General features: G+C 31.5%; 1 protein-coding gene across 5 annotated transcripts; it reads left to right on the top strand.

The window, feature by feature from the left end:
• The first annotated feature begins 20,797 nt into the window (after positions 1-20,797).
• Positions 20,798-25,586, top strand: LOC122581592 (TGACG-sequence-specific DNA-binding protein TGA-2.1-like). 5 transcript variants are annotated; one of them, XM_043753832.1, is made up of 10 exons: positions 20,798-20,878; positions 21,919-21,982; positions 22,122-22,189; positions 22,280-22,426; positions 22,531-22,608; positions 22,698-22,757; positions 23,250-23,327; positions 23,408-23,459; positions 24,351-24,622; positions 25,240-25,586. In XM_043753832.1, the coding sequence occupies exons 4-10, from the start codon at positions 22,280-22,282 to the stop codon at positions 25,552-25,554; spliced, it is 1,002 nt and encodes a 333-aa protein (XP_043609767.1). In that variant the 5' UTR covers positions 20,798-20,878; positions 21,919-21,982; positions 22,122-22,189; the 3' UTR covers positions 25,555-25,586. The 5 variants fall into 5 exon arrangements, with proteins under 5 accessions (XP_043609767.1, XP_043609766.1, XP_043609765.1 ...); XM_043753831.1 differs by lacking the exon at positions 21,919-21,982 and having other exon boundaries at positions 22,259-22,426; XM_043753830.1 differs by lacking the exon at positions 21,919-21,982.
• The last annotated feature ends 6 nt before the right edge of the window (positions 25,587-25,592 follow it).

Raw genomic sequence — 25,592 nt, forward strand, 5'->3', positions numbered from 1 at the left:
TGCTCTATTAATGCACAATCTACAAAAAAGCTTTTACATCTACGTGATTTCAATTTTATCTCAAGAATGCATAAAAATATTTATGTTAAAAAGTTTGGTTGCTAGTTAGGGGTGGCTTGGCACTTGCCAACCCCCTATTCTCTCTGTCATACCTATAACTTCCGGCGAAAAATATGGTTGTTTGGGGGACCAAACACCCCCTAGTCCCCTCTATCTCCGCCTCTGACTAGGTCACATGTAGTTTTTTCTTTATGTTATGTATATTACTTTTACTCTTAAATTACATTCATGCGTTAAAACCAGGTTTCTCAAAACACTTTGTATTTATTTAACCTTATAAATGTTGAAAAGAGACTCAAAACTAGGTAATTAAAAACTTTATCAACAGGCCATCAAACACATCATTTACAGAATTACAGTCACACAATAGTTAATTAGCTAATAAAACAATTATAACTGAAGTACGTACCAAAAGGGTTGTTGGTAAATGTGTATATATAAAAATAACAATAATACTCCCTCCGTCCAACTAGAAGTGTCACATTTTGAATATTCAAAGTCTTTGGCTTTTTACTATGACCATAAATATATTTTTTTGTGTTATATAATACTTGATAAAATTACACCCAATGAAAATATATCTAAAACTCAATCAATTCATATAACTTTCATCAATATAACACCACCAAAAATATTTAAGTTCAAAGTTACAAAGTTAAGACTTTCAAAATTCAAAACAAGATACTTCTAATGGGACGGAGGGAGTAATGATTAAAAAACAATGTACTAGTTTGGTAATTGGAAGTCCCTTAGCCACCGGATCTACGAGATTAGATAACTAATGTTTGAGTGCGGAAAATCTCGAACACTAGCAATCAACAATATTCGGTAAACCGAATACACGAACAATGAACAATACACGAATGAAATAACGAAGCCTTGTATTAATTCGGTAATAACGATTACAATTAACACACGAGCTCACAAAATACCGAAACACGAACTAGAGAGATTAACCTTAAGCATAAGGTTTAATCTCCTATTTATACTAATCTAATATGGACCGAACCTATACCTCAAGACACGAATCCATGAATATTTCGGCCCATTGAGGTCTAGCTAGACCTCCAAGGTCGACCTAGACCAACGTAGACCGATCTAGTTACCGTTTCGATTAACTTGGTCGTTTTTGACCTTATTACATACAAAACAAAACGTTTAATAATTCATATACAAATGACTCAAGATAAACTTCTATAATGATGTTGTCACACGGAAATGCACCAACAGACTCCCCCTTGACATCAGCATTTAGAAGTTTTATCGATCTTCAAAGTCTTCACTTGTAATGCATAAAAACATAAACGGACACCAATTCTGACAATCATTAGTTAAAAAATCTGCATCAACAGACTTCCATTTAACCAATGATATCAGGCCTTTTTTTTCGGTAAGACTTGATCTTCTTGCGCTGCACACTAATCTTCAAACTGCAAAATTTTTGTATTCTTATGACAACAAACAAATCGAATACACAGATTGTAACTCTCCCCCTCAACGGTAACCTCCTCCAAATTAAGCTCCAAGCAATATTATCATGCCAAATATTATTACTTCAAAGTAATCCATAAATCATTGCTTCCAAGCAATCCAGATATCATCGATTCTCCGAGCAATAACAAATATCATGCAAGCCAAAATAGCTCAATCCATTTGATCTTCAAGCTTAGCCGACATATGACAGAGAAGTTGAATCTCCAACAATCAGTATGGAATTTAATCAGCTCCCAAAAAGATAAGTAATTTCGTAACCTGAATTTCAGATATGCAACACTCACAAGATCTATGTCTTCAACCAATAGTGTCTAACTTTGTCTTGTAACTTCACGAATCCACCAATCACCTGACGTCTTTTGTATCAAATCTCCCACTCGAGGTAAGCATCTCCAAAATACATAGAGAACCACTTAATCTGCAACCCCTTCACAGTTACCGGATTAATCATCCCCACATCATTGGCATAAAATAAAGGTTTGATCATCAACTACTTGGCTACATTTGATTAATTTCATCCCAAAAGCTCTAAGACAAAATCCCAAACACAAGCTCAACATAGATCATCTACAGTTTAATTGACTTTCAACCCTTGTCTTCAATCTTCATCTGAATCACCTAATCTATAATCAGGCGCCTTTGATCTAAAAATTAGGTCAAACACATGTCACACGGATTCAAAACCAGAAAAATACCATGATTGAACTCTGTCAAAACTTCATGATCTTCTTTATTTCAAACAACCAAAATTTTGTATAGAAAACATGGAAGATTATAAATTTTTATCCCCCCATTTTCTCTACAAAATTCTTAAAACAACCAGTATGTTTGTTTTTGGTTTTAGCTGATCTCTCGTTCTTATCTTCCCATGGTTGTTCACATATGTAATCAAGAGGTAACCCAGTAGCTCCTTGTCAAACAACCTTTTTGGCCTGATCTTGATTTTTCTCTGAGATTTTCCAGAATCTTCTATGGAAGATAGACCTCGAGCCATCAAGGATTCAGAAAGATAAGTTTAGTCACTAAACTCGACCAAGCTTACAAGTCCCAAACTCGAATACAAAATTTCAAACCAAAACTCAAATGAGTTTTCAAGTTTAAAACTCAATCAAGTTAGACCTAAGCTTAACCAAGATTACAAGTTCCTCAATTCAAGGATAAGTTCAGAACGTAATGATTGTTCAAGTTTACAAGTCCAAAACTCGAAAGACACATTTCAAACCTTAACTCAAGTGAGTTTACGAGTTCAAAAAAAGAGGCGGAGAATTTCAGACCTAAACTTGAGTAAAACCGAAAAAGTCGTTAGCCAATATAACCGAATTAGGCCTTGGTCGAGCTAAACCTAGGTCGAACTAGACCTTGGTCTAGCTAGACCTTGGTCGAACATACCATAAAAACTGAAACACAAATTTTAAGTCCTAAATATGTGTAAACACCTTGTAAGAACTTAAGATTGTTTAAGTACACAAGTTCAAAATTCGAAAGACGAAGCTTCAAATCCGAACTCAAGAAAGTTTCGAATTCAAAAACCAAGTCGAGGAATTTCAAAGCTTTTAACTTAAACCAAGCCTTCGAAATCCTTACAAAATGAGCCGAAGTCAATTTATAGGACAAGGAACCGAAATAAGTTACTTGATCGGCAAAAGAGGTCGAGCTACTTGATCGGCAAAAGAGGTCGAGCTAGACCTTGGTTGAGCTAGACCTTGGTTGAGCTAGACCTTGGTCGAGCTAGACCTTGGTTGAACTCAATCCTTAACTCAAAACAAATCCATAAAAGATTCGTTACACAATGAGCCGAAAGATCTATTTATAGGTCTTGAAATCGAATTGTTTACTTGATCGGCAAGGAGGTTGAGCTAGACCAGTCTAGCTAGACCTTGGTCGAGCTAGACCTCAAGCTAGACATATCTAGCTAGACCAAAAGACGAAAACAACTTGTTTCTTGCTTGATCTCTCAAAACCGTGAAGTAATATACCACAAAAATGGCTTACTATTGTCGAAAGCTCTAACCCCGAACGAATAGAACACGATCCAAAGCTTTGATACCATTTGAAAGTCCCTTAGCCACCGGATCTACGAGATTAGATAACTAATGTTTGAGTGCAGAAAATCTCGAACACTAGCAATCAACAATATTCGGTAAACCGAATACACGAACAATGAACAGTACACGAATGAAATAACGAAGCCTTGTATTAATTCGGTAATAACGATTACAATTAACACACGAGCTCACAAAATACCGAAACACGAACTAGAGAGATTAACTTTAAGCATAAGGTTTAATCTCCTATTTATACTAATCTAATATGGACCGAACCTATATCTCAAGCACGAATCCATGAATATTTCGGCCCATTGAGGTCTAGCTAGACCTCCAAGGTCGACCTAGACCAACCTAGACCATCCTAGACCGATCTAGTTACCGTTTCTATTAACTTGGTCGTTTTTGACCTTATTACATACAAAACAAAACGTTTAATAATTCATATACAAATGACTCAAGATAAACTTCTATAATGATGTTGTCACACGGAAATGCACCAACAGTAATCATATTTTTGCCCATTTATTTCATAAATTAAACTAGCAAATTTTCGGTCCCGTGTTGCGGAGCATCAATTGTCATGTTGCAAAGATTGTATTATTCCAATTTATTTGTGTTGAACTTTCAGTTAATAATCATTCTGTTATTGATATGTTTGTTTAAAAGTTTATCATATCAAATATATATTTATCTAAGAAAAAAATCTCAATAGTTTTTATCTGTGCATTGCGTTGTTTCAGTTGTTGTGATTACATTTTGTTATTGCTGATGTATCACTGTATATGTATCACTGTGTATGTTTGCTAAAAACTTTAACATATAATATAGATACTTATTCAAAAGCAATACCACAATTAAAAACGAATTAAAGTTTTTGTTACATTGTTTGAAAGCCGAAAACGATTATGTTTTATTATTGATGATGTGTCACTATGTATGTTTGTTAAAATATTTGAAATATGAAATAGATATTTATTTAAAGGAAATACCACAAAAAAAAATAATATTTTTAATATATTATTTGGAAACCCGAAAAAAAATATGTGAGACCAAAAAATAACATGTAGTTTTAAACCCGAAATTGATGATTGGATTCAGTGTGATAAAATATGAATATTGTACAAAAAAAGAATAAAACTTTCTAATATAATTATTTGAAAACACGAAAGGAAAAAATATGCAAAAGACCATGAAGTAACTCGTAGTAAAAACCCAGCGGAATATAATTTGACAAAATCCAAATAATGATACGGTTTATGGCATGGATGAATAATAACCCAACTCGCCGTGCGGACGAATTACTACTCACGAACCAATTCCAATAATATAGTATATAATGATCACAAGTAGCATCGTATCAGGGGTCATAAGTATCGCTGTACTAGCTGGTCCCAGAATTATAACAATTACAATTGCAGTTACTTTCATTTTTTTTATTTCACAAATGCCCAATTCCCAAAGCAATAATTAGCGTACGTATAAAAGATCAAACTTAAGCATCAATAACTTTTTTTCCAAAAACTTGTCACGTACGTAGCGACACACACAAAGTGATTTCATAACATGAACGAACGACTTAATTACCTATTATGTTTTTCCTATTCTATTTTTATTTATCTCAATTTTCTCGCTCAGCATACTTTAAGTGATGTAATAATCGCTAAGAGGATCTATTTGAGCGCGTATTTATTACATAATGTATCACTAAAATATACAACTAACGAAATTATAAAAAGTTGTTTATCGTTTTGTGTATATATATTGCTCATAAATAGTAAACTTTTAGCAGTCATTTTACCAGGGCCTATGTATATCAATTCGCACATTAAAGGATGGCAGCAAATGGGTCCATTTTATAACGCAGAACTCAACCTTTTTTTTTGCTATATAAGGGTGCACGGAGTTGAGAGGTGAGGGAGCCGGTACCAGTGTGCACACCGCTCCGACCCCCTGGTACCGGTGGGGAGGGGACGCATCTGGGCACTGTGGTGCCGGTTCTCGTGCCGCTGTTTTTGACCGTTAGAAAAAAAAAAGAGGGGGGGCCCACAAAGTAACGTCTCTCTCCTTCCTTCCTTCTTCTTTCTTTCTTCTTTCTTTCTTTCTTCTCCCTTTCTTTTGCACCGATCTGTTTCTTTTTTTTTCTTCTTTCAACACAAAATTCACACACACAAATAACACACACAAATATATATCTATATTTTCGGAATCATGAACCCCTTCTTCAACAATCCTTTATATCTATATTGTAGTTTGATGTTTGGATTTGTTGTTTTATTTTGTTGTTTTTTTTATTTTTAATATTGTAGTAGTTTTAAATTATTAAATAAAATGTTTTAGTTTTAAAAATAAATAGAAATGAAATTAAATAGAAAATGATGGGGAGGGGAGGGGTGGCGAGGTGCTCCTAGCAAAAGGGGAGGGGAAGGGAGGAGAAGAAAAATCGGGGAGGGGAGGAGTGGGCAAGCTCTCCCCCCACCCTAATAATTTTTTGGTTTCTTGTATTAAAAATGATATCAAATGTGTCACTTAATGATCATAGGACAATGAAGGAAAAATGAACAGAAAACAATATGAAAAACTTAACATTACACTATATCAATTGTAAATTATACAATATATAGGCACCTCATTCACATCTCTTTCACACCGTACATAAGCTTTTATCTCTCCTCGTCCACTTCTTTCGCTCTCACTACCAATAACACTTCTTTCACACCTTTTTCTCGTATCTTCCTCAACTTTTATGTATTTTATTTTATATTCATCCATAAGTATAATTTACTTTTATTTTAAATAAATCATTATTACATTTACATTAATTAAAAAATAGCACTAATAAAAAAGTCTAGGGGCTATAATAAAAACTTATACATGTTTTGGGCTAAAATGAAAACTAATAGAAAAGATTTAAAAGTTAAAAGCTACTCTTTTTCGTCTTCAATATCTATATACTATCATATATACACACCTTCACCTACACACACACACACACATATATATATCGATACCCAGAATTAAAAAAAAGGAAAAGAAAAAAGAAAAAAATTTCACCAACGACCTCACTCTCTCCCTCTCTATCTCGTCATTGCACTTCGATGGATCGATGGCTGGTGACGATGGACCCCATCGACGAGGTGCTACCAATAGGGTCGACGTCGACGACCCCATCGATGGGGTGTCACGTCCCTATTGTATATGGCCTTAATGAAACTTTATATATATATATATACTCAATTTTTTTTACAAATGCATATCGAATATCATAATGGAGAGTCTAGACTATGTTATCTTAACCGCACTAGAGAGGTTTTTCACCCAACACCTACTAGCTAGGAGGAAAACCCCCTAATATTCTGGTCAAAAATATGACAACATATTAAGAATAAACAACTCCCTCTAAGATTTAAACGTGGATCTCCCAAAATCCACACTTTCACAAATGGACTTGTTTATAATTGGGCTATTAACCTAATTACTCAGATTTTATAAAAAGTTCAATGGAATATAAAACCCCTTATGTTAAAACAACTAGATTTTAGACCCGTGTTCAAGACTGGACACGTAATTTACGATATCAACAATATTAGATCTTCATACATTTAAGTCATAAAAGCTTACAATTTTAAAAAAACACAGTTTTAAATGTTATATTTTGCAAGTTGTAGTATAATAATCATAAGTTCCTCACTGTCATTATTAGCCTAGACATATTGATGGAATTGTTTGCCGTAGTCATTTCACAAGGCACATGCTATATATAATAATTTCTCCATTATAATATATTTTTGAAACAGATGTACTCATAATATGATATTATTAGAAAAAATAATTAAGAATTAAAATATAAACATATTTGTGATCCCGAACTTGACATTCAAGTATATGTATTTAATCATGATGCACGTTCATAACACGCATATGTTTATTTTCAATCACTTGTTCTATGATAATATGATAATAATTAGGATTGTTTTTATATTTTTTGATAACAATTAGGACTTTTCTAATATTTGTTAATAAGTCATTAGGTTTTCAAATAAATATTTTTTTGTAGAAAATATTTCATATGTTAATTTTTTTTTATTTAATTAAATGATTGTACATTTTAAAAAATTTTCTCAAGTTGATGACTAAAAATAAATATAAATTAAGTATTCAGGGATAAAAAATGTAAATTATTGATGGAAAACAAAAAAGTGTAAATTAATGAGACTTTTTCTACAAATTAATATAAATATTAATATAATAATATATTTGGATAATGATTATTAGGATTTTTAATTTGTAGTTTATCTAAATGATGATATCATCAAAAGTCAATTTGATGAAATCGAACGATGTGATTGGTTAATTAGTCATTAGTTCAAATGTCTTATAGTATATACTAGATTATTGTCCCGCGTAATACGCGAGCAAATACATTTTTATCTTTATCCAAATATATACATAATATAAACAACATAATTGTATATGGAATTTATTTTTTTCTCGGCAAATGTAATACATTGTTTTTGAATAAGAAATAAAAAGGTATAGAGCTCATGTGAATATTATGAACTATTTTTCTTTTTAATCAAAACTTAATTTGTAGTTATAACGTCCAGTTTTAAAAACGGATAATTGTACGTTGCGATATCCCAAGTTAGATCAAAAAGTATTGTATGATGATGATTATCAACAAATGTCAAATTAAAAGTACAATCAAATATTGTCTACAAAAAAGTATTATATAAGATAAAATACAATATATGCGTTCATTGTTTTTGAATTTATTCTTTTAGTTTGATTTTTTGACATTTAACCTTACAAATTTAACAATTTATCTTATTTTAAAAATGTCATAAACTATCCGTGTATTAGACGCGAACATAAATATGTATATACTAAAAAATAGCTGACTTAACCTCAACTATATTATTTTTAACTAATTAAGAAATTACTCGTAAAGAAATACAATCAAAAACATTAATTATTAATTATATTTATAATTATATACAAGGTTTCATTAATTTAAATTTTTTTTGTTTTCATCGCATATTTACTTTTTTCATCATTAATATAGAATGAGTATATTTTAATTAATTATCTAATGTGTGAGTATCAATATTGTCTTAAACCAATTAAGACTTTAAAGAATTTGATCTACCAGTCATAAATAAAATTAGTTTTACATTTTCTTTTATGTTTTTCATCACTAATTTATATTTTTTGTTTTTCATCATATATTTATACTTTTCATTATCAATGTTTAATTTAAAAAAGGTATATTTTGACTAATCATCTAAAATGCGAATATTAATATTGTCTTTAATCAATTAAAAAATTAAAGAATGTGATTCAGTGGTTATAAACGAAAATTAGAAATCATCCAATTTATTATAGAAGATGAAATAGAAAATTTGTTTTCAATGTTTCATAATAACATTTTTTTATTTTGATTTAAGTTATATTTTTTATATTTAAGTTAATCAATTTGGTTTTCATATATTAAAATACGTGAAACAAAAATTATAAAGAAGTCTCATGGGTTTTCCACCATATACTCAAAAATGAGCATAATACTAATGTAAACCTATTAAATTAATAACGTATATATAGTTTAATGATATAATGATACCGTACGTATATTGTGTTTTAATATTACTTAATTCGTACGTCGATTCATCATACACTTGTACTAAAGATTATATTTTAAAGGCATACTCAACGAACATATAAAACAATCACATGAACCAAAATACATAAGGTGCCTAAATGGTATAATTAGAGCATAAAACTATCAAATTGTCGTTAAAAAATATTAACAAATTTGTAGAACTACAACGATTAAATTACGTACGAATATATAGACATTACCAAATTTTTTATAAAAAGTTTTTACATTAAAAATTTTACAATAACAATTTTATTAATATTAATTAATGGATGATATCTGTAGATAGTAGTAATAATAATAATAATACGTAAACTAATATATTAATATTGATATCACACTTGATTTTTTAAAAATATTAGATGTAGTTACTAATGGTATAACAAAAATCACGACAAAATGGGTATATAAATAAGGAATATTAGATTTATTTATTATTTAACTTTGCCAACTAAATATGCCATGTAAGATTAAATAAGATGAATGTACATACTTAAATAAAAAGTATTTATCAAAAACTGAAAAGTATGTAAAATCCTACTTGTAAGTTGTAAGTTAGATGAAGTTGCTACTTAAGATTTTTTATATCCTCTCTGAATGCTAAAAACCTAAAAGTAGATATGTACGAAAATAATCGGTTTAATCGGAAAAACCAAAAACCTAGCCGGTTCAACACATGGATATTTTGAACAAAAATGGGCCCAAAAACCGCTTATCCTTAAAAATGACGGTTCGAACTGGTTTATTAATTTATTGACTTTAGACAACTCAAGCTATAAATCAACTAATGTTTAAAAAGGAATACAGTAATTCTAAATTAACAAAGTTTCTAAATTATTGTAAAGGAAAAAATCTTTGTCTCTATTGATAGTTTCAAAAATTAATTGTCAAGTTGGTAACACAAAATAGAACTTTTAATTCAAAATAATGAATTTGGATTTAAAATTCCTATACACATAGTATTGACAATGTATCTTGGAGAACAAAACATGTCATTTAGCATATGAGAAATAAAACACTGCATTCATAAAAATGATATAAGTGTGATACATTCATGCATCAACAATCATCAAATGGTATTACATTTTAGGAAGAATTATGCCATAAACGCACAAAAAAGCTTCCGTTAGTTTAGTTAGTGTAAGGGTATATACGCTCGTCATTTGTATGGTGGACAAACCGTTGAACTATTATTCCAACCTCATTTTTCACACTTAAAGAAACATATATAAAATCTTTAGATTATTTATGTCCTACATTGTTAAAACTGAACTATTTTGACAAAAATAAAAGGGAAATGCTACTTCATTTTCATATTAGAAAGCAAAAAAAATGTTAAAAACAGTCTTAAACTTTTTAGCAAAAGTTATGATTTGATGGCTTTTTAGGGTGGTTGCTCACTGGTAAGGTCTTTGACCTTGGAGAAATCCACCAGGGTTCGAATTCCACTTTCTACATTTGTAGGAGTGGATTATTAGGAGGGGTTTTCGAGAGTCCTGAGTTTCATCCCAGACATGCGTGGTTCGAACACCGCATACTGCCCAATTGGATGTCACAGTGGTGTCTCGAATGCTAACTACTAACTATTAACTCGCTGTTAAAAAAATAATAATAAACAAAATGTTGTAACTGAAATTTTTTTTACTTTAAGTTATTTGTTAGAAACTTATGTTAGTGCAACACACGAGACAAAACCTAATTATTATTTCAATTTACTTTAATAGTATCGTTAAATTTCGGTGTATTTAATGCGCTTCCAAGTCCAGTTATTATATGATGCAAATAAATAAATAAATTTATTAATGTTTAAGTATGTGGTACATTGATTCTTAAATAAAGTTAATTATTTTCGTACGTATCTATTTGTAGGTTTTTAGCATTCCATAAATTATTATTATTAATATTACTTTTGTCTAAGGAGTTCGAATAATATATAGTATAAATTATTATTTATGATATATTATAATAATAGAAGGGTATATTTTGACACATCATATAAAGTGTAAGTATTAATATTGTCATTAATAAAAGATGAAATAATTAAATATGATATAATGGCTATAAATTAAAGATAAAATTCATCAAAGGGTTATCGTTTAATTAGTGACAAGTTATCGTTTCACAATATCATACATTGACAACCATATATAAAAGATGTTGAAAATAGATTAATTAGTATCATGGTGTCAAAGTTGTAAATTAATTAGTATCTTGTTGTTAATGTATGTCTTTATATAGAAAAAAAAAACATAAAATTTCATGATTTTATGTTTCTATAAACAATTAGTAACACTTCAAATTATTATGTCAAGTGATACTTTGAAATTCAATATAAACAGATTTGTTTAGCGGAATATAAATAAGAGCTCTATATGGATTTGACTTCTCTTTAATTAGTGTAACTATATTAGTCATTTTTTATAATTTTCACGTAGTTTAATGTTTATATAAATATACATATAAAGAAAATTTAACAAAACAAAAGTAGTTAGCATTTGAACCACGCATGTCTGAGATGAAACCTAGTATTATTGAAAACCCTCTTAATTATCCATTCATACAAACTTCGAAAGTGTGATTTATACCCTGATGGATTTCCTTAAGGTTTAAGACCTTGTCAGTAACTCACCTTTTAAAAGTTTACTTTTTGTGTTTATAGTTAACCTTTTGAAATTTTTAAAATTAATTTCACATCAATATATCGAGGTTTCAAAATATGTACTTATAGTTAAATTTTTAGAAATTTTCAAAATATATTTTTAAAATCATGGTTGAATTTTATTATTAATAATAATAATATTTGAAACAAATATTGGATTTATGTAAGAAATTCAAAAACTAAAATATTTAGGAAATTAAAATCTTAAACTTTTAATATTTACTTTAATTAACATAACTTATGTAAAAGCAAATTATAATACAATAATTAAGATTTGAAAGTTCATAATATAATCTTATAAGAGACCCTAAATTTCAACTTCTAGATTTATTAGGAAAAACATATAATGAATAGCTTATTAAAAAGTGTCAAGTAATAAGTTTTTTTTTAATTAATTCAATGATAATTATCTTTTATCAAATAAGATTGTTTATTATATTATGTTTATTTTTTGAAAAGTATTTATTATATTATATTTAATAATTATATATCATGAGAAAGACTTTTATGATTTAAATATTTATGTTTCATTAGTCTTGCTTTTATACTTAGCGTATATAATATATTCATAAATTATAAATTTTTTTTTATCAGTCGTAATCTGATAGTTCTTTATATTACCATAACTATGAATAATAATGTAACTATCAATTATTGTTTTTATATTTTTGTTCTCAATTATCCCGTACAACATACGAGTTTAATCTAGTATCTAGTGTATATAGTGAATGGCATGCTTTTTCTTTTATTAATAAATTAATACTTATCTATATTAGTTAAATAATAGTCGGATAATCTAAAAGACCTTTAATGTATATAATATAATTGTAAACGATTTGATAATTTAATAATACGGTTACAATATAAACACATACATGCATGGGTATATATATTAGTTCATTATGTTTACACATTACACTGATCGATCGATTTATGGCTTCCTAGGTATATACATACTTTATTAAATATACAAAATTTAATTATTTCAAATACAAGGACTAATATTGTGTTTTATTAATATTAGTGATTAAATATTAATGGTGAAAACTGTAAATTAGTGATGGAAAACAAAAAAGTGTAAATTATCCAAAGTAGATGGACTAATGTTGTGTTTACTTAATATTAAATTTGGTAATGATACTATTATTTAGATCTAAGGGTTTGTAATTAAAAGTTTGAACTCATCTAACGGTCCTTGTTTCTCCATAAAAGAATTTAGGACCTTGTTATATATATATTGGTAGATTGGTAGATTACGATATAATAATACTAATAGTTTAATTTAGAGCTTATTAAACCCTACAACATTCGATGTTAAAGACCGTGAGGACCAACGATACAATCATACAAACAAACGTGACTATTTAGGATTGGACCTATGATTCATTGGTACTAGAAAACAGGTTCTGCAAGGTTTGGACCATGAATATTGAATAGTTAAGGTCCAATTTTAGTTTACAATGGCCCCTTTCTTCACCCTTGTATAAACAGGTAAACTAAGATTACCAATCGAAGATATTTTGAGGTTGAATAAAAAACACGGTTTTGGATATGCAAATTCTAGAGTTTGGTGACCGTTTCAGTGAAGAAAACACCAAATTGTTAGCAAATATTGAAGCTAACTTTAGTTTTGTCCGTTGCAACCGCAACGGTTGAAAGATGCTTTTCGGCAATGAAGCTTGTGAAGTCAGATTTGTGTAATCAAATGGGTGATAAATTTATAAATGGTTGCTTACTTTGTGTTATAGAAAGGGGAAAACATTCCAACTAAGAATGTGATTGCACAACATTATATACAAGACCGTAGAGGTTAACTTCCATGAGGCAAACTGTTATTGTTAATCTTTTGTTTTATAATAAAAAAAAAAGTAATGGAGGGAATCCTAGCCCTGGTACCACAATTAGATTCCCATCAACTCAACTCGTATGATTAATATGATATCGGTACAATACTTCCATCTTAATCCCATATGATCTGGGCACCCCGGAGTATCGAACCTGTGTAATTAAATTTCACATGTGGGCTAAGGCTCATTGATAATGGGTACCTTAAATGAATTATTTTTGTGTCAAGCGGGGATCGAAATTGAAACCTTAAGGTCACCAAGTGTTTTCCTTACCACTAGGTTAAATAAATTGTGCTACGGGTTTTTTAGATTCCTGGGTCCACCACCATATAAGGTTTTTCGTATTCAGTTATTTACTCGGGATAAGTGAATCTTTTATTTTAGATGTATATGATTTAACCGAATTTTTTTTTTTTGTGTTTCAAACCATTTTGCTTAACCAGCAAGATATTAACTTAGGAAAATTCAAACCTGAAACAGTTTGTGAGATATTATGATAGCTAATCTTCACTATATATTGCCACTAAACCGATGAATAGAAAACAACATAAAAGTTTTTATAAAAAATAGTTTAAAGCATGTATTTACTTTTATTTCCAACTATATTGGAAGATGACGTTAGTTTTTAACTGGGCTAATGGGTATGTGTTGTACGTTTGTGGGCTATGAAGTTGCTGATTTTTATTGTAGGGCCGTGTTAGTTTTAACGAAGTATTATTAATCAAAGCGATTTTGTTTTTTGGGCCCAAATGTCTTCTTCATAAATAAGTTATACCAATAAAAGACTATATAACACAAATAAAAATATTTATGGTCAAAGTTCATAGAGTGACTATATAACACAAATAAAAATATTTATGGTCAAAGTTCATAGAGTTTGACGAAGGAGTAATAACAATAACAATATTTACAAAAGCCGATGAAATTAAATCCAGTTGACCGATCAATCTGCTATAAATTAATCCAAGATACCATGATTTTTGGAATCACGTTGCAACATAGTCAACCGTTATGCCCACACTGATGGCTATTCGCCTATTCCATAGTTTAAAGTCGTGTATAAATAAAAAAAATTTCAAATGATATACTGGTTAGAAACATACTGCATAAAAAAAGGTTAATAGTGGATTTGAATAATTCACAAAGCCATCTAATGGTGTAAACGTCATGAGCCTCACTTTCCTTCCTCTTTCTCCTAAAGTGGTCAAAGTGTTAAAACTTATATTGTTTTATTAAAAAGTTATTGATTTTTTAAATAACAACATACAGTTTTTATTTAACGTCACGCTAATCTACCTTTGCTCCTAAATTACTCCTAAAACTTTATTATCTCGTTGCTATTTATATTTATATTATGATTACTAGAGTTTCTTTATTTTGAAAACAATTTTTTTTTATAAGAACTATGAGAACTCTTCAATTAAATATGTGTTCGCATGTTTTTTTGTTAATTCACATGTGAAATGATACAAAAATGTATGTTTTAAAAGAAACTTTATTCAAAACCTTATATATAGCTCTTTGTAAACTTGTGAATGACTTTGTTCATGTTTTTTGTTCACATGTTACAAACGACTATATATAAGGTTTTGAAAAAAGCTTTTCTTCTGCAACATATATTTTTATAACGTTTCACATGTGGATGAACAAAAAATAAATGTGATCCAATATGATATCTAGCAGTTATCATGGTTTTTACAAAAAAATGGGTTCTCAAAATAAGGATCCACATGATTACTAAACGTAACGACATATATGTATTTTTCTTTTATGTATATATTTAATGATAATATTAAAAATAATTATTCCAGTTATTAAATAAAACTTATTTACGTATTTAGTGATGCGCGTGACGAATATTGAGAAAATAAGCATATCTTATTTTCATTACTTCTTTGTTAAACAAACTATCCGTTCCCCCTTTTCAACTATCTATCTTTCAAAAACCTAGAATACTCTTAAATTTTAATACATTCTTAACTTACACACTACATCTACTCAAAGTATCATTATAAGATTTTTCAACTAATTCTATTGAAATTACTTCTCTAATTTATTCACTAATCCAATATTTCCATCTATTATCTATAATACTCTTTATAAAATTATTTACAATATACATCCCTTAACCCAAAAAATAATTACACTATAATTTACATCAATTATTTTTACATTAATAACCACACTGTTACTGCAATCACTGCCACCATTACATGTTGCCGCCACCGTTGCCGCATTGATACTCTTCTCGTGGGCTAAAATACAAAAGATTCTTCTAAATATGAGCATTGATTTTAGGAAGCTTTAAGTTTCAATTGATAAAAAAGTTTCTTTCTATGTTTATAGGAGTTATAGCTTTTTACGCAATGAGTTAAAAGTATTTCAACTTCAAATGTGAGCCAACCTTTTTCTCTTCTTGTATTGTATGGAGTAATATTACTCTATCGTTCCGTGGGGTCTTTCTCATAGACGATTTTATGCCATCTTCCTTCGTTTTTACTCCATACAAAATAGTTGGATCAGTGGTAAACACTCTGACCTCTGGAAACAGAGGTAATGGGTTCAATCCTTATCCCATGCAAAGGTTGGAGGATTTAGGTAGAAACTGGAAGTAGACTCTGTACTTAGGTAGGGGTAAGGTCTGCCTACATCTTAAACTCCCCCATACACCGTTGAGGTATTGGGGCTCAAAACCCGCGGAAGGCGGCACTGAGCAGTTTTTTCTACACCGCCATGTTTTTTCCACACTAAAAGTGTTTCATGCCTATGTTACTATATATTTCAAAACCACCATTAAAACTCTAAGAAGTGACAATGGCACAGAATTTACTAATTCTGATCTTCAAAACTATTTTCAACTCAATGGAATTGTTTATCAAACCTCTTGTCCCTACACACCTCAACAAAATGCTCGGGGTGAGAGGAAACACAAACATCTCCTGGAAGTGGCCAGGGCAATTCAAATTCAAGCAAATATTCCTTCACATTTTTGAGGTTATTCTATCTTAGCTGCCACTTACCTCATAAACAGATTACCCAACACTGTTCTCAATTTTAAATCTCCTTATAAAATGCTATACAATGAAATTCCTGACCTCTCACACCTCAAAATCATTGGTTGTCAATGCTTTGCTTCTATTCATACCACTGATAAATTTGCTCCTAGATCGATCCCCTGTGCATTACTTGGTTATCCACAAAATCAAAAGGGATATCTGTTATACAATTTAAATAGACACACTGTTTTTGTGAACATACATGTTGTTTTCCATGAAACAGAATTTCCTTTCAATAAAACCAAAACCATTTCTTCCCCTTCACCACAAATTTCTCCTATCTTCTATCCACCCCCCAACATCTCTTCCCCTACTAATACTCAAGATACACTCAATCCAATCTCTCTTTCTTCATCAACACACTCAAATCACATCTCACCTCTAAATTCTCCGTCTCATTCTATTCCTGATCCACCTACTGATCCACCTCCCTCATCTTTTGAATCAATACCTCATCTCAATCCTCAACCATCTAGACATTCTACCAGAACCAAACAAGTCTCTAGCAAGCTCAAAGACTTCTCTTATCAACTTCCTCCATCTAATGTCCATTCTTTCACATCTAAATACTCCTTAAGTAATTACATCAATTACTCCAATCTCATTCCTTCTTCTCTTCACCTGATCAACTCCATTGATTCTAAAACTGAACCAACAACATACAATCAAGCTTCTAAGGATCCCAAATGGGTAGAGGCCATGACTACTGAAATAAATGCATTAGAGAAAAATAATACATGGACCTTAGTGACCTTTCCCATTGGCAAACAACCCATTGGCTGCAAGTGGGTGTATAGAATCAAATACAATGCAGATGGCACTATAGAAAGGTTCAAAGCAAGGTTAGTTGCTCAGGGCTTTACTCAATTACCTGGAGTTGATTATAAGGAAACATTTGCCCCTGTGGCAAAAATGGTCACAGTTAGAACCCTACTTGTTGTTGCAGTCTCTAAAGATTTGTTAATTGAGCAACTGGATGTTAACAATGCATTCTTGCATGGTGATTTACCTGAGGAAGTTTATATGACCATTCCCAAAGGATATCATCACACTCTGCCTTCTTCAACTGTCTGCAAACTCAATAAGTCCTTATATGGACTTAAACAGGCCAACAGACAATGGTTCGTTAAACTCACTAATTTTCTTACCTCCCTTGGATTTATCCAAAGCTATGCAGACACGTCTCTTTTTACTTTCAAATCCAATTTGGATTTTTTGGCACTTTTGGTTTATGTTGATGACATCCTCATATGTGGCACATCCCAAACTCTACTTGATTCTGTCAAAACCCAATTACATACAAAGTTCAGTATTAAAACCCTTGGTCCTCTACATTACTATCTGGGCATTGAGTTTTTTCAGAAACCAAGCTGGTATGGCCATGAGCCAAAGAAAATATGCCCTAGACCTCATTGAAACTGCTCAACTTCAAGACTCCAAACGAGCAGCCACCCCACTTGATCCAAATTTAAAACTCATTCCCACCACTGGAACCCCACTCCCAAATTCCACCCTATACAGAACACTAGCTGGAAAACTCATATACCTCACTATCACCAGGCCAGATATTGCTTTTGCAGCCCAACATCTGAGTCAATTCTCTCACTTTCCTACTGAAGTCCATATGAAAGCTCTTCACAGGGTCATCAGATACATCAAACTCAACCCAGGACAAGGACTTTTCTTTTCCAGCATGTCAAATGTCAAAAAGATCAGTTTCTGGCTATGCAATATTTTTGGGCAGTAGTTTAATTTCTTGGCAATCAAAGAAACATGTGGTTTCCAGATCATCTACAGAGGCAGAATACAGATATTTACCTGATAGCACTTGTGAGGTCACCTGGTTGACTTGTTTATTGAAGGATCTCACAATCACTATCCCCACACCAATTGTCATGTTTTGTGACAATACCTCCACCATTGCTCTTGCCTCCAATCCAGTTCAACATCACAGAACCAAGCATATAGAGCTTGATTGCCACTTTGTCAGAGAAAAGATCAAATCTGGTCATATCAGTCCACAATATATATCTACAAAAGCTCAAGTTGCTGATATTTTGACCAAAGGTCTTTCTAAATCTCTCCATTATAATTGCTTATCCAAGTTGAGTTGTTACAATCCTTACAACCTCTCAACTTGCGAGGGGTATGAAGATATAAATAGAACGAACACAACAGAGATATCAGAATCAAAGATTAATACTTACAGGAATACAAGACAAAGCATGAAGAAAAAAGCTTATACAAAGTTGTCTTCAATATTGCAATAAAATGTAATTAAGTGTATGTAAATTTAGATAGTTGAGGGACCATTCGTGTAACTTCTGTAACAGAATAGTTGAGAGGCGGTTAATTTGTTTTTAAATATGTATTTTGAAGATCATTTTTTGAATTAAGAAAATGAATATAGTTTTTCCCTCTAATTTCTCTCCTCTCTCGTTTTCTCTTAAATAAAATATGTAAATGTCATGAGTTCGAATTTGTTCTAACTCGTTAGTTTAAGATGTTGAGTCTAGGACCGAGCTAAGCTTTGGTCTTTTGGGTGCCAATTACCACATGATCATCATTTCTTTATCTATACTATATTATAAAATAATTTTTTTTTTAACTTTTAATATTGAACTTAAAGTTTTAATATTGATTTTAACTTTCAATAATGTATACATTCTAATGCATGATGTACCATACATCATAGTCACATTACAACAATAATTTTAACTACTCACCGCCACCATCGCCACCACCATCAATTTCCGCCGTCACCACCACTGCTACTGTCACTCGCCGCCACCACCTGTCACCGTCACCACTGCCTCCGCCATTACATCACCACCACCGCCGCCACCTCTATCATTACCGCAACGCATGGATACTTTTCTTTTATCAATCTAAATTTCTAATCTTTCCAACCGATTATATATCAATATTAATCAGCCATACATCACAAAAAGTAGTATAATATTATTTTTATATGACGATGGCATGACAACCTTTTCAAGTATGCTTAATACGACCATACCTAATACCTAATAGTATTATACCGAAAATATTTATAATTCAAAATGAATTTTGATAATAATAATCATATGACTTTTTATTATAAATCATTATACAAGTCAGATGGTGCTATATAAGTAAAAAACTATACTGGGTAAACCTCAGTGGTCATGGGTGTTTCACTAAACTTGCTATGTGGGGCCCTAGGGGAGTTTACTCCAAGGTCTCGAGTTCAAGCCTTGGTAGGTTCTCCTCAACGGTATTTTCCAATTAAGGAGGTGGTATGGTGAGAAAGGCTATTTAAGATCCGCTTAGTGCGGGAACCTTTCGTTGTGCGATTAACACACATCATACGTGTCTGAGATAAAATTCACTGTCAAAACAGAAAACTTATTTTAAAAGTACCATTATAATACTTTAATTTTTTTCTAATTTTACACCACTTTAAAAGTGCTTGATTTCCACACCATATATATATATAGAAAAGTTATTTTGAGAATTTTTTTTTTTCGAGAACCTTTGAGAACTTTCAAATCAAGCCCAACCGATAATTATTCTTTACATGAAAATTGTTTTTTGATTATTTCTAGAATAACTTACGTATAATTTTGAAGTTTATAATTGTGTGAGACATGGATTATCATCCGTTATACAATTATGTGGAAATTTGGATTCTTGATCACATGTGCACGAATATTGCTATGATTATACGTGATCGACTTGCATATATGTGATCATAGCAATATTCGTGCACATGTGATCAAAAATCTAAATCTCCACATAATTGTATAACGGATGATAATCCATGCTCCACACAATTATAAACTTCAAAATTACACGTAAATTATTCAGAAAACAATAAAAAAACAATTTTCATATAAAAAATAATTATCATTTGGGCTTCATGATTCTCGTAAAATTTTTTTTCCCAAAATAACTTTATATATATATAATTTTGTGTAATAAACAAAGTGTGCCTGGTTCAAACAATACAAAGATCCTCCCCAAGTCAACAAGATCCATTTTTCCTGTTCCAATGTCTCCTTTTTGAACTGGTGACCGAGGTAATATTCCCCATGTCTTTCCTGTATTTAAATTTGAAGTAAATTTAATATCTTTTTTATGGTTTCCGTGGATCAAAATATGTTTATGTTTGTGGGTTATGTTCTTTGTTGCGGAAAGTTTAAATTTTTAATATGTGCATTTTTGTTTCTGAGATAAATTCAGTAACTTTTTGAGGATTTGTAGATCAAAATATGTGTATTTTTGTGGGTTTTGTTCTTTTTTGTATAAAGATTATTGGGTTTATGTAATTGAAGTATATTAACCACCATTAGGATGACATAGTTAGATGTGTACTTGCAAGAGTTTGATAGGCATAAAGTGTGGATTTTTTTTTATATTTTTTATGTGTGTTGAACTGGGTTTTTGTAATGGGTTTTATGTTTTGAATATCTGGAAATTATGGTTTGTGAAATGTTATACGAAGATATGATGATATATGCATAGCAAAAGCTTTAAGGTTGGTGAAAAATATACTAATACAAGTGTCGGTGACTTGATGCCTAATTTTGTTACCATCTCTAATTAAAAGTAATTTCTTCTTCATTTTCTGCAATACTGTAAAGTTTTATGAAGTTTTTATGGTAATTATTTAGATTATATCAGGATTAAAACCTAAAAGTTGAAAGTGAAAAACGTTAAAGAGAAATGATTGACGGGCCATGACTTAATCGTTGAGTTAGATTAGGTCGGCCTATATTTAGTATATTATGTTTTAGGCCTATGTATCAATACTGAAGTTTAAATTTATTAGTTTGATAGCGCGTGTTTAAATTTTTTCTATCAAATGATATTGATACCTTAGTTAGTCGGTTAGTTTTTAGAACCGTGTCTTCTCAACATCTAAGATTCTTTGAATTCGCTATAGTTGGATTGATGAAAGTAGTGCTTTAGGGGATGTTTGGATATGTCTTTCAGCTAAGTTTTGGGGTAAAATGACCATGATTATGATTATGTTATATTGTGTCGGGGTAAATATCTCAATTATGGTAATAAAATTGATTATTAATTTCTGATTACTTGGTTCCAATCAATGGTACAGAGGGGAATGCTGGTCAATCTCTCGAGTTTCTAACTTTGTAGCATCTGAGCAGTCCTTGGATATTGTAATGGAATTAACTGTAAAACTAATAGAGTTTCTAGTGTTACTCTTTTGATCTTGACCTGTTTTGAGTTTTGAACTATTACCCATACCCACCCGTTCGCTTACACTTATTATGGCTTTTTATTTTCATGTTGTTTCAGTTTACAATTCTACATATTTGATCAATCAAACCGTACCCCCCAATCTTTAGTTTGGTACTTATGAGAAGGTGATTTTGGTGTTTCGATGCTATTTTACTTTCTGAATTCTAGCATGTATTATTCTGACTTTATTATAGCTTTCGTTTTATGTCTTTCAGATGTTAAACGGACAAAATAGATCTCAATTAAATCATGTTTCCAATGCTGGTGGTAACCATGAGGCCTGGTTAGAATCTAATATCGTGGATGGAAGTCCACATACCGATACTTCCAATGAGATGGATCCCGATGACAGGATTCAAAATGTAAACAAGAAGTGTGTGTGTATATATATATGCATATATGTATTGAATCTTTAGTAGTCACTTTATTCTGATTTTAGATGTTTTTTTTCTTATCATGTTTGCAGTATGATATGGATCCATCCAATCCTTTTCTGGCTTCTGGTTCTAGTGACAAACAAAAAGAAAAATTCCCAGAGCAAAAGGTAACCTCAATGCAAGCAGGCCAAGTTTTGCTGTTGTTGACTGTATTCTATTACCTTTTCTCATCATTGTTTTTGTATTAATTCTGTAGACGTTACGACGGCTGGCTCAGAATCGTGAGGCAGCTAGAAAGAGCCGGTTGAGGAAAAAGGTAATGTTGAAATTCACAAGGAATCGTCTAATGCACTTTAAACTGGATATGGCAATTCCGACCTATATATTCGTGAAAGATTTGATTTTAGGCTATTTATATCTCTAAGGGGTCTGTAGATTTCATATGGTTTTACCTCTTTAACCTCTCACCTAACTCGCTGAACCTCCCATTTTCCCATCTCCACTAAAAAGTATGAGTTTCAGTAGCTACATAGGTTGAGCTACACTGAAGTCAGAATATGGACATGCTTACCTTAGAAAAGCTAATTAATGAAGCTTTTCTCTTGATTAAAGATGTCATTATTGTCAATACCTTGTAAAATCCTATATCTGCTGGTGAGTATTGGCCTAGTAGTTAGTCACCAACCTTGTCAGCTGGTTGGGCCAAAGGTGTTGAAGACCACCAATTACCAAAGGAGATGTATGTAGAAGATAAAGGACACATTAAAATTAAACTTAAATGTTTTTTTTATCTTACTTTATTGTGTAGGCGTACGTGCAACAGTTAGAGAATAGTAGAATTAAGCTCAACCAACTAGAGCAGGAGGTGCAGCGAGCTCGAAAGCAGGTTTGCGTTACAACAAATCTGTAAAGTTTGCTTTTTTGACTTCCGTCTGTGGATATGAACTTGCTATTTTATTTTTGTAGGGTGTTGTAATTTCAAATGCAGGAGACCAGTCTCAGCCAAATGGGGGGAACGGTACGTAACACATAGATAACTTGTTATTCTTTAATCTAAAAACATAAACTTGAAAATCGGTCTTTCTTAGATGGCCTGTTTACTACTGGACGAGACCGAATGGAAGATAACTGGTTCTGGTCTGGTCCAGGTTCTGTGCTTTCATTTGTCGTTTTGGTCCAAGTTTGCAGCCCTAAGATGGAGACACACTATTTGGTAAATCTTAACATCATTCTTACCTACTTACCTGTGGACATCGTCAATTTGTCAACACATTAATCAGCTTATGTAAATCAACATGTTATTCATAAAATTATAATATAATTACACCAAGGAATTCATTATTTTATTGGAATTTCAGTTTTGGCCCTTATGACTAATTTGTTGCATTCTTAAAATTTTACTCAAAAAACTCCGTTAGTTAGAACTTTAAAGAATGACACTTGTCACACAAACAGCAGTCATAATAGTCTTTGGCATATCATATTTAAATTAACTTTAGAAATTTATTTGAAGTTTTCACTTCCATACACGAGCATGATATAGAAACACGAAAATAATTGCTTACACATATACATGTGCAAGAAACACAATATAGTTATGAGACAATGGAGCATATTAAGGCTAACATTTGATCTTTGAATAAGGGTCTAAAGTGTGATACAATTTTTATATAAGTACCAAAAGGTCATATGCTATTATATACTGCATCCCCTCTTCCCCACTCACACCCACACACACATGCTATTGTGTCAATGAATTGATCATATTACATAATGTTTGGATGCAATAATTTCTAGAACAGCAAACCAAAAGCTAAAGTTACAGTAAGAATATAAATTTATGTATAATGTTTGTTATTGACCTATACATAATCTTAACCTATTGGTTGTTTGATTGGTTTTTCTACAGGCTCCTTGACATTTGTAGCAGAGTATTCCCGTTGGCTAGAAGAGCAAAGCAAACTTATAAGTGAGCTAAGATTAGCGGTTACTTCACATAAAAGTGACAGTGAGCTTCGTACTTTAGTGGAAAATGCAATCTCACATTTCAACAACATTTTTAGGCTAAAAAAAACTGCAGCCAAGGCTGATGTCTTCCATATCATTTATGGAATGTGGACATCACCTGCAGAACGGTGTTTTCTTTGGATTGGTGGCTTCCGTTCATCTGAACTACTCAAGGCAAGCAAATGGCTCAATTCTACACATTATTTTGCCACATCTGCACAAAGTGTGTAGAACCATTTTAGATCTCCCTCCTTAAAAAAGTGGAGACATCTGTTCGAAAATTCACAGTTTAAAGTGTGGACAATTTGCAGTCAATCATCTAGGCACTTTTTAGTAGAGTATGTAACTGGCTAAGATGGGCTGCTTTCAACAACACCAGAGTAAAATTTTTTGTGTTGGTTGAAAGGGGTTGGGTCGGACTGCCAACACTTTCTTGTCCCTTTCATTACTTGTAAATAATCATATTGAACATGATTTGTTGATTACAGAAACTTTTTGTTAAGAAGTGGTAGTGGTACGATTTCTGTAAACTAAACATGGTAGTGCATTGTAAGAGTTGTAACTACGTATTGGAGGGTTTTGACCCTTTTCGTTTTTAACTATTTTTTCACATTTTATCATTTACGTGAAGTGACCATTTTCATGTAAAATTTAGATAAGTCACTACCTTTACATAAAAGTGTGGGAAAATTGATTAGAACTCCAAACATGGTGGAACTATATAATTCTATTGTAATATGCCTCCTTCTCTGCTTTCTCTGATGTTTCTGAACCAATATATGTGGTTGCAGCTTCTAGTGAGTCACTTGGAGCCACTAACGGAGCAGCAGTTGGCAAGCATTGATCATTTACAGCAGACGTCGCTGCAAGCAGAAGAAGCTCTATCACAAGGAATGGATGCATTGCAGCAATCACTAGCAGCAACGTTGGCCAGTGATGCACCCGTTGTCCCAGCAGGGTCATCGGGTATGGTAAATTACATGGGTCAAATGGCAATGGCCATGGGGAAGTTGGGTACACTTGAAACTTTTCTTCGCCAGGTAATCCTCTTTACGGTACTTTGGTTATTAGCTGCTGAGCCAGCACAGTGGTACCCTGTCTTTTAAAGATCAAAAAGTGTTACAAAACTATGTGCCAAATCAAA

This window comes from Erigeron canadensis, chromosome 9 (assembly GCF_010389155.1).
Source record: "Erigeron canadensis isolate Cc75 chromosome 9, C_canadensis_v1, whole genome shotgun sequence".
Lineage (NCBI taxonomy): Eukaryota > Viridiplantae > Streptophyta > Magnoliopsida > Asterales > Asteraceae > Erigeron > Erigeron canadensis.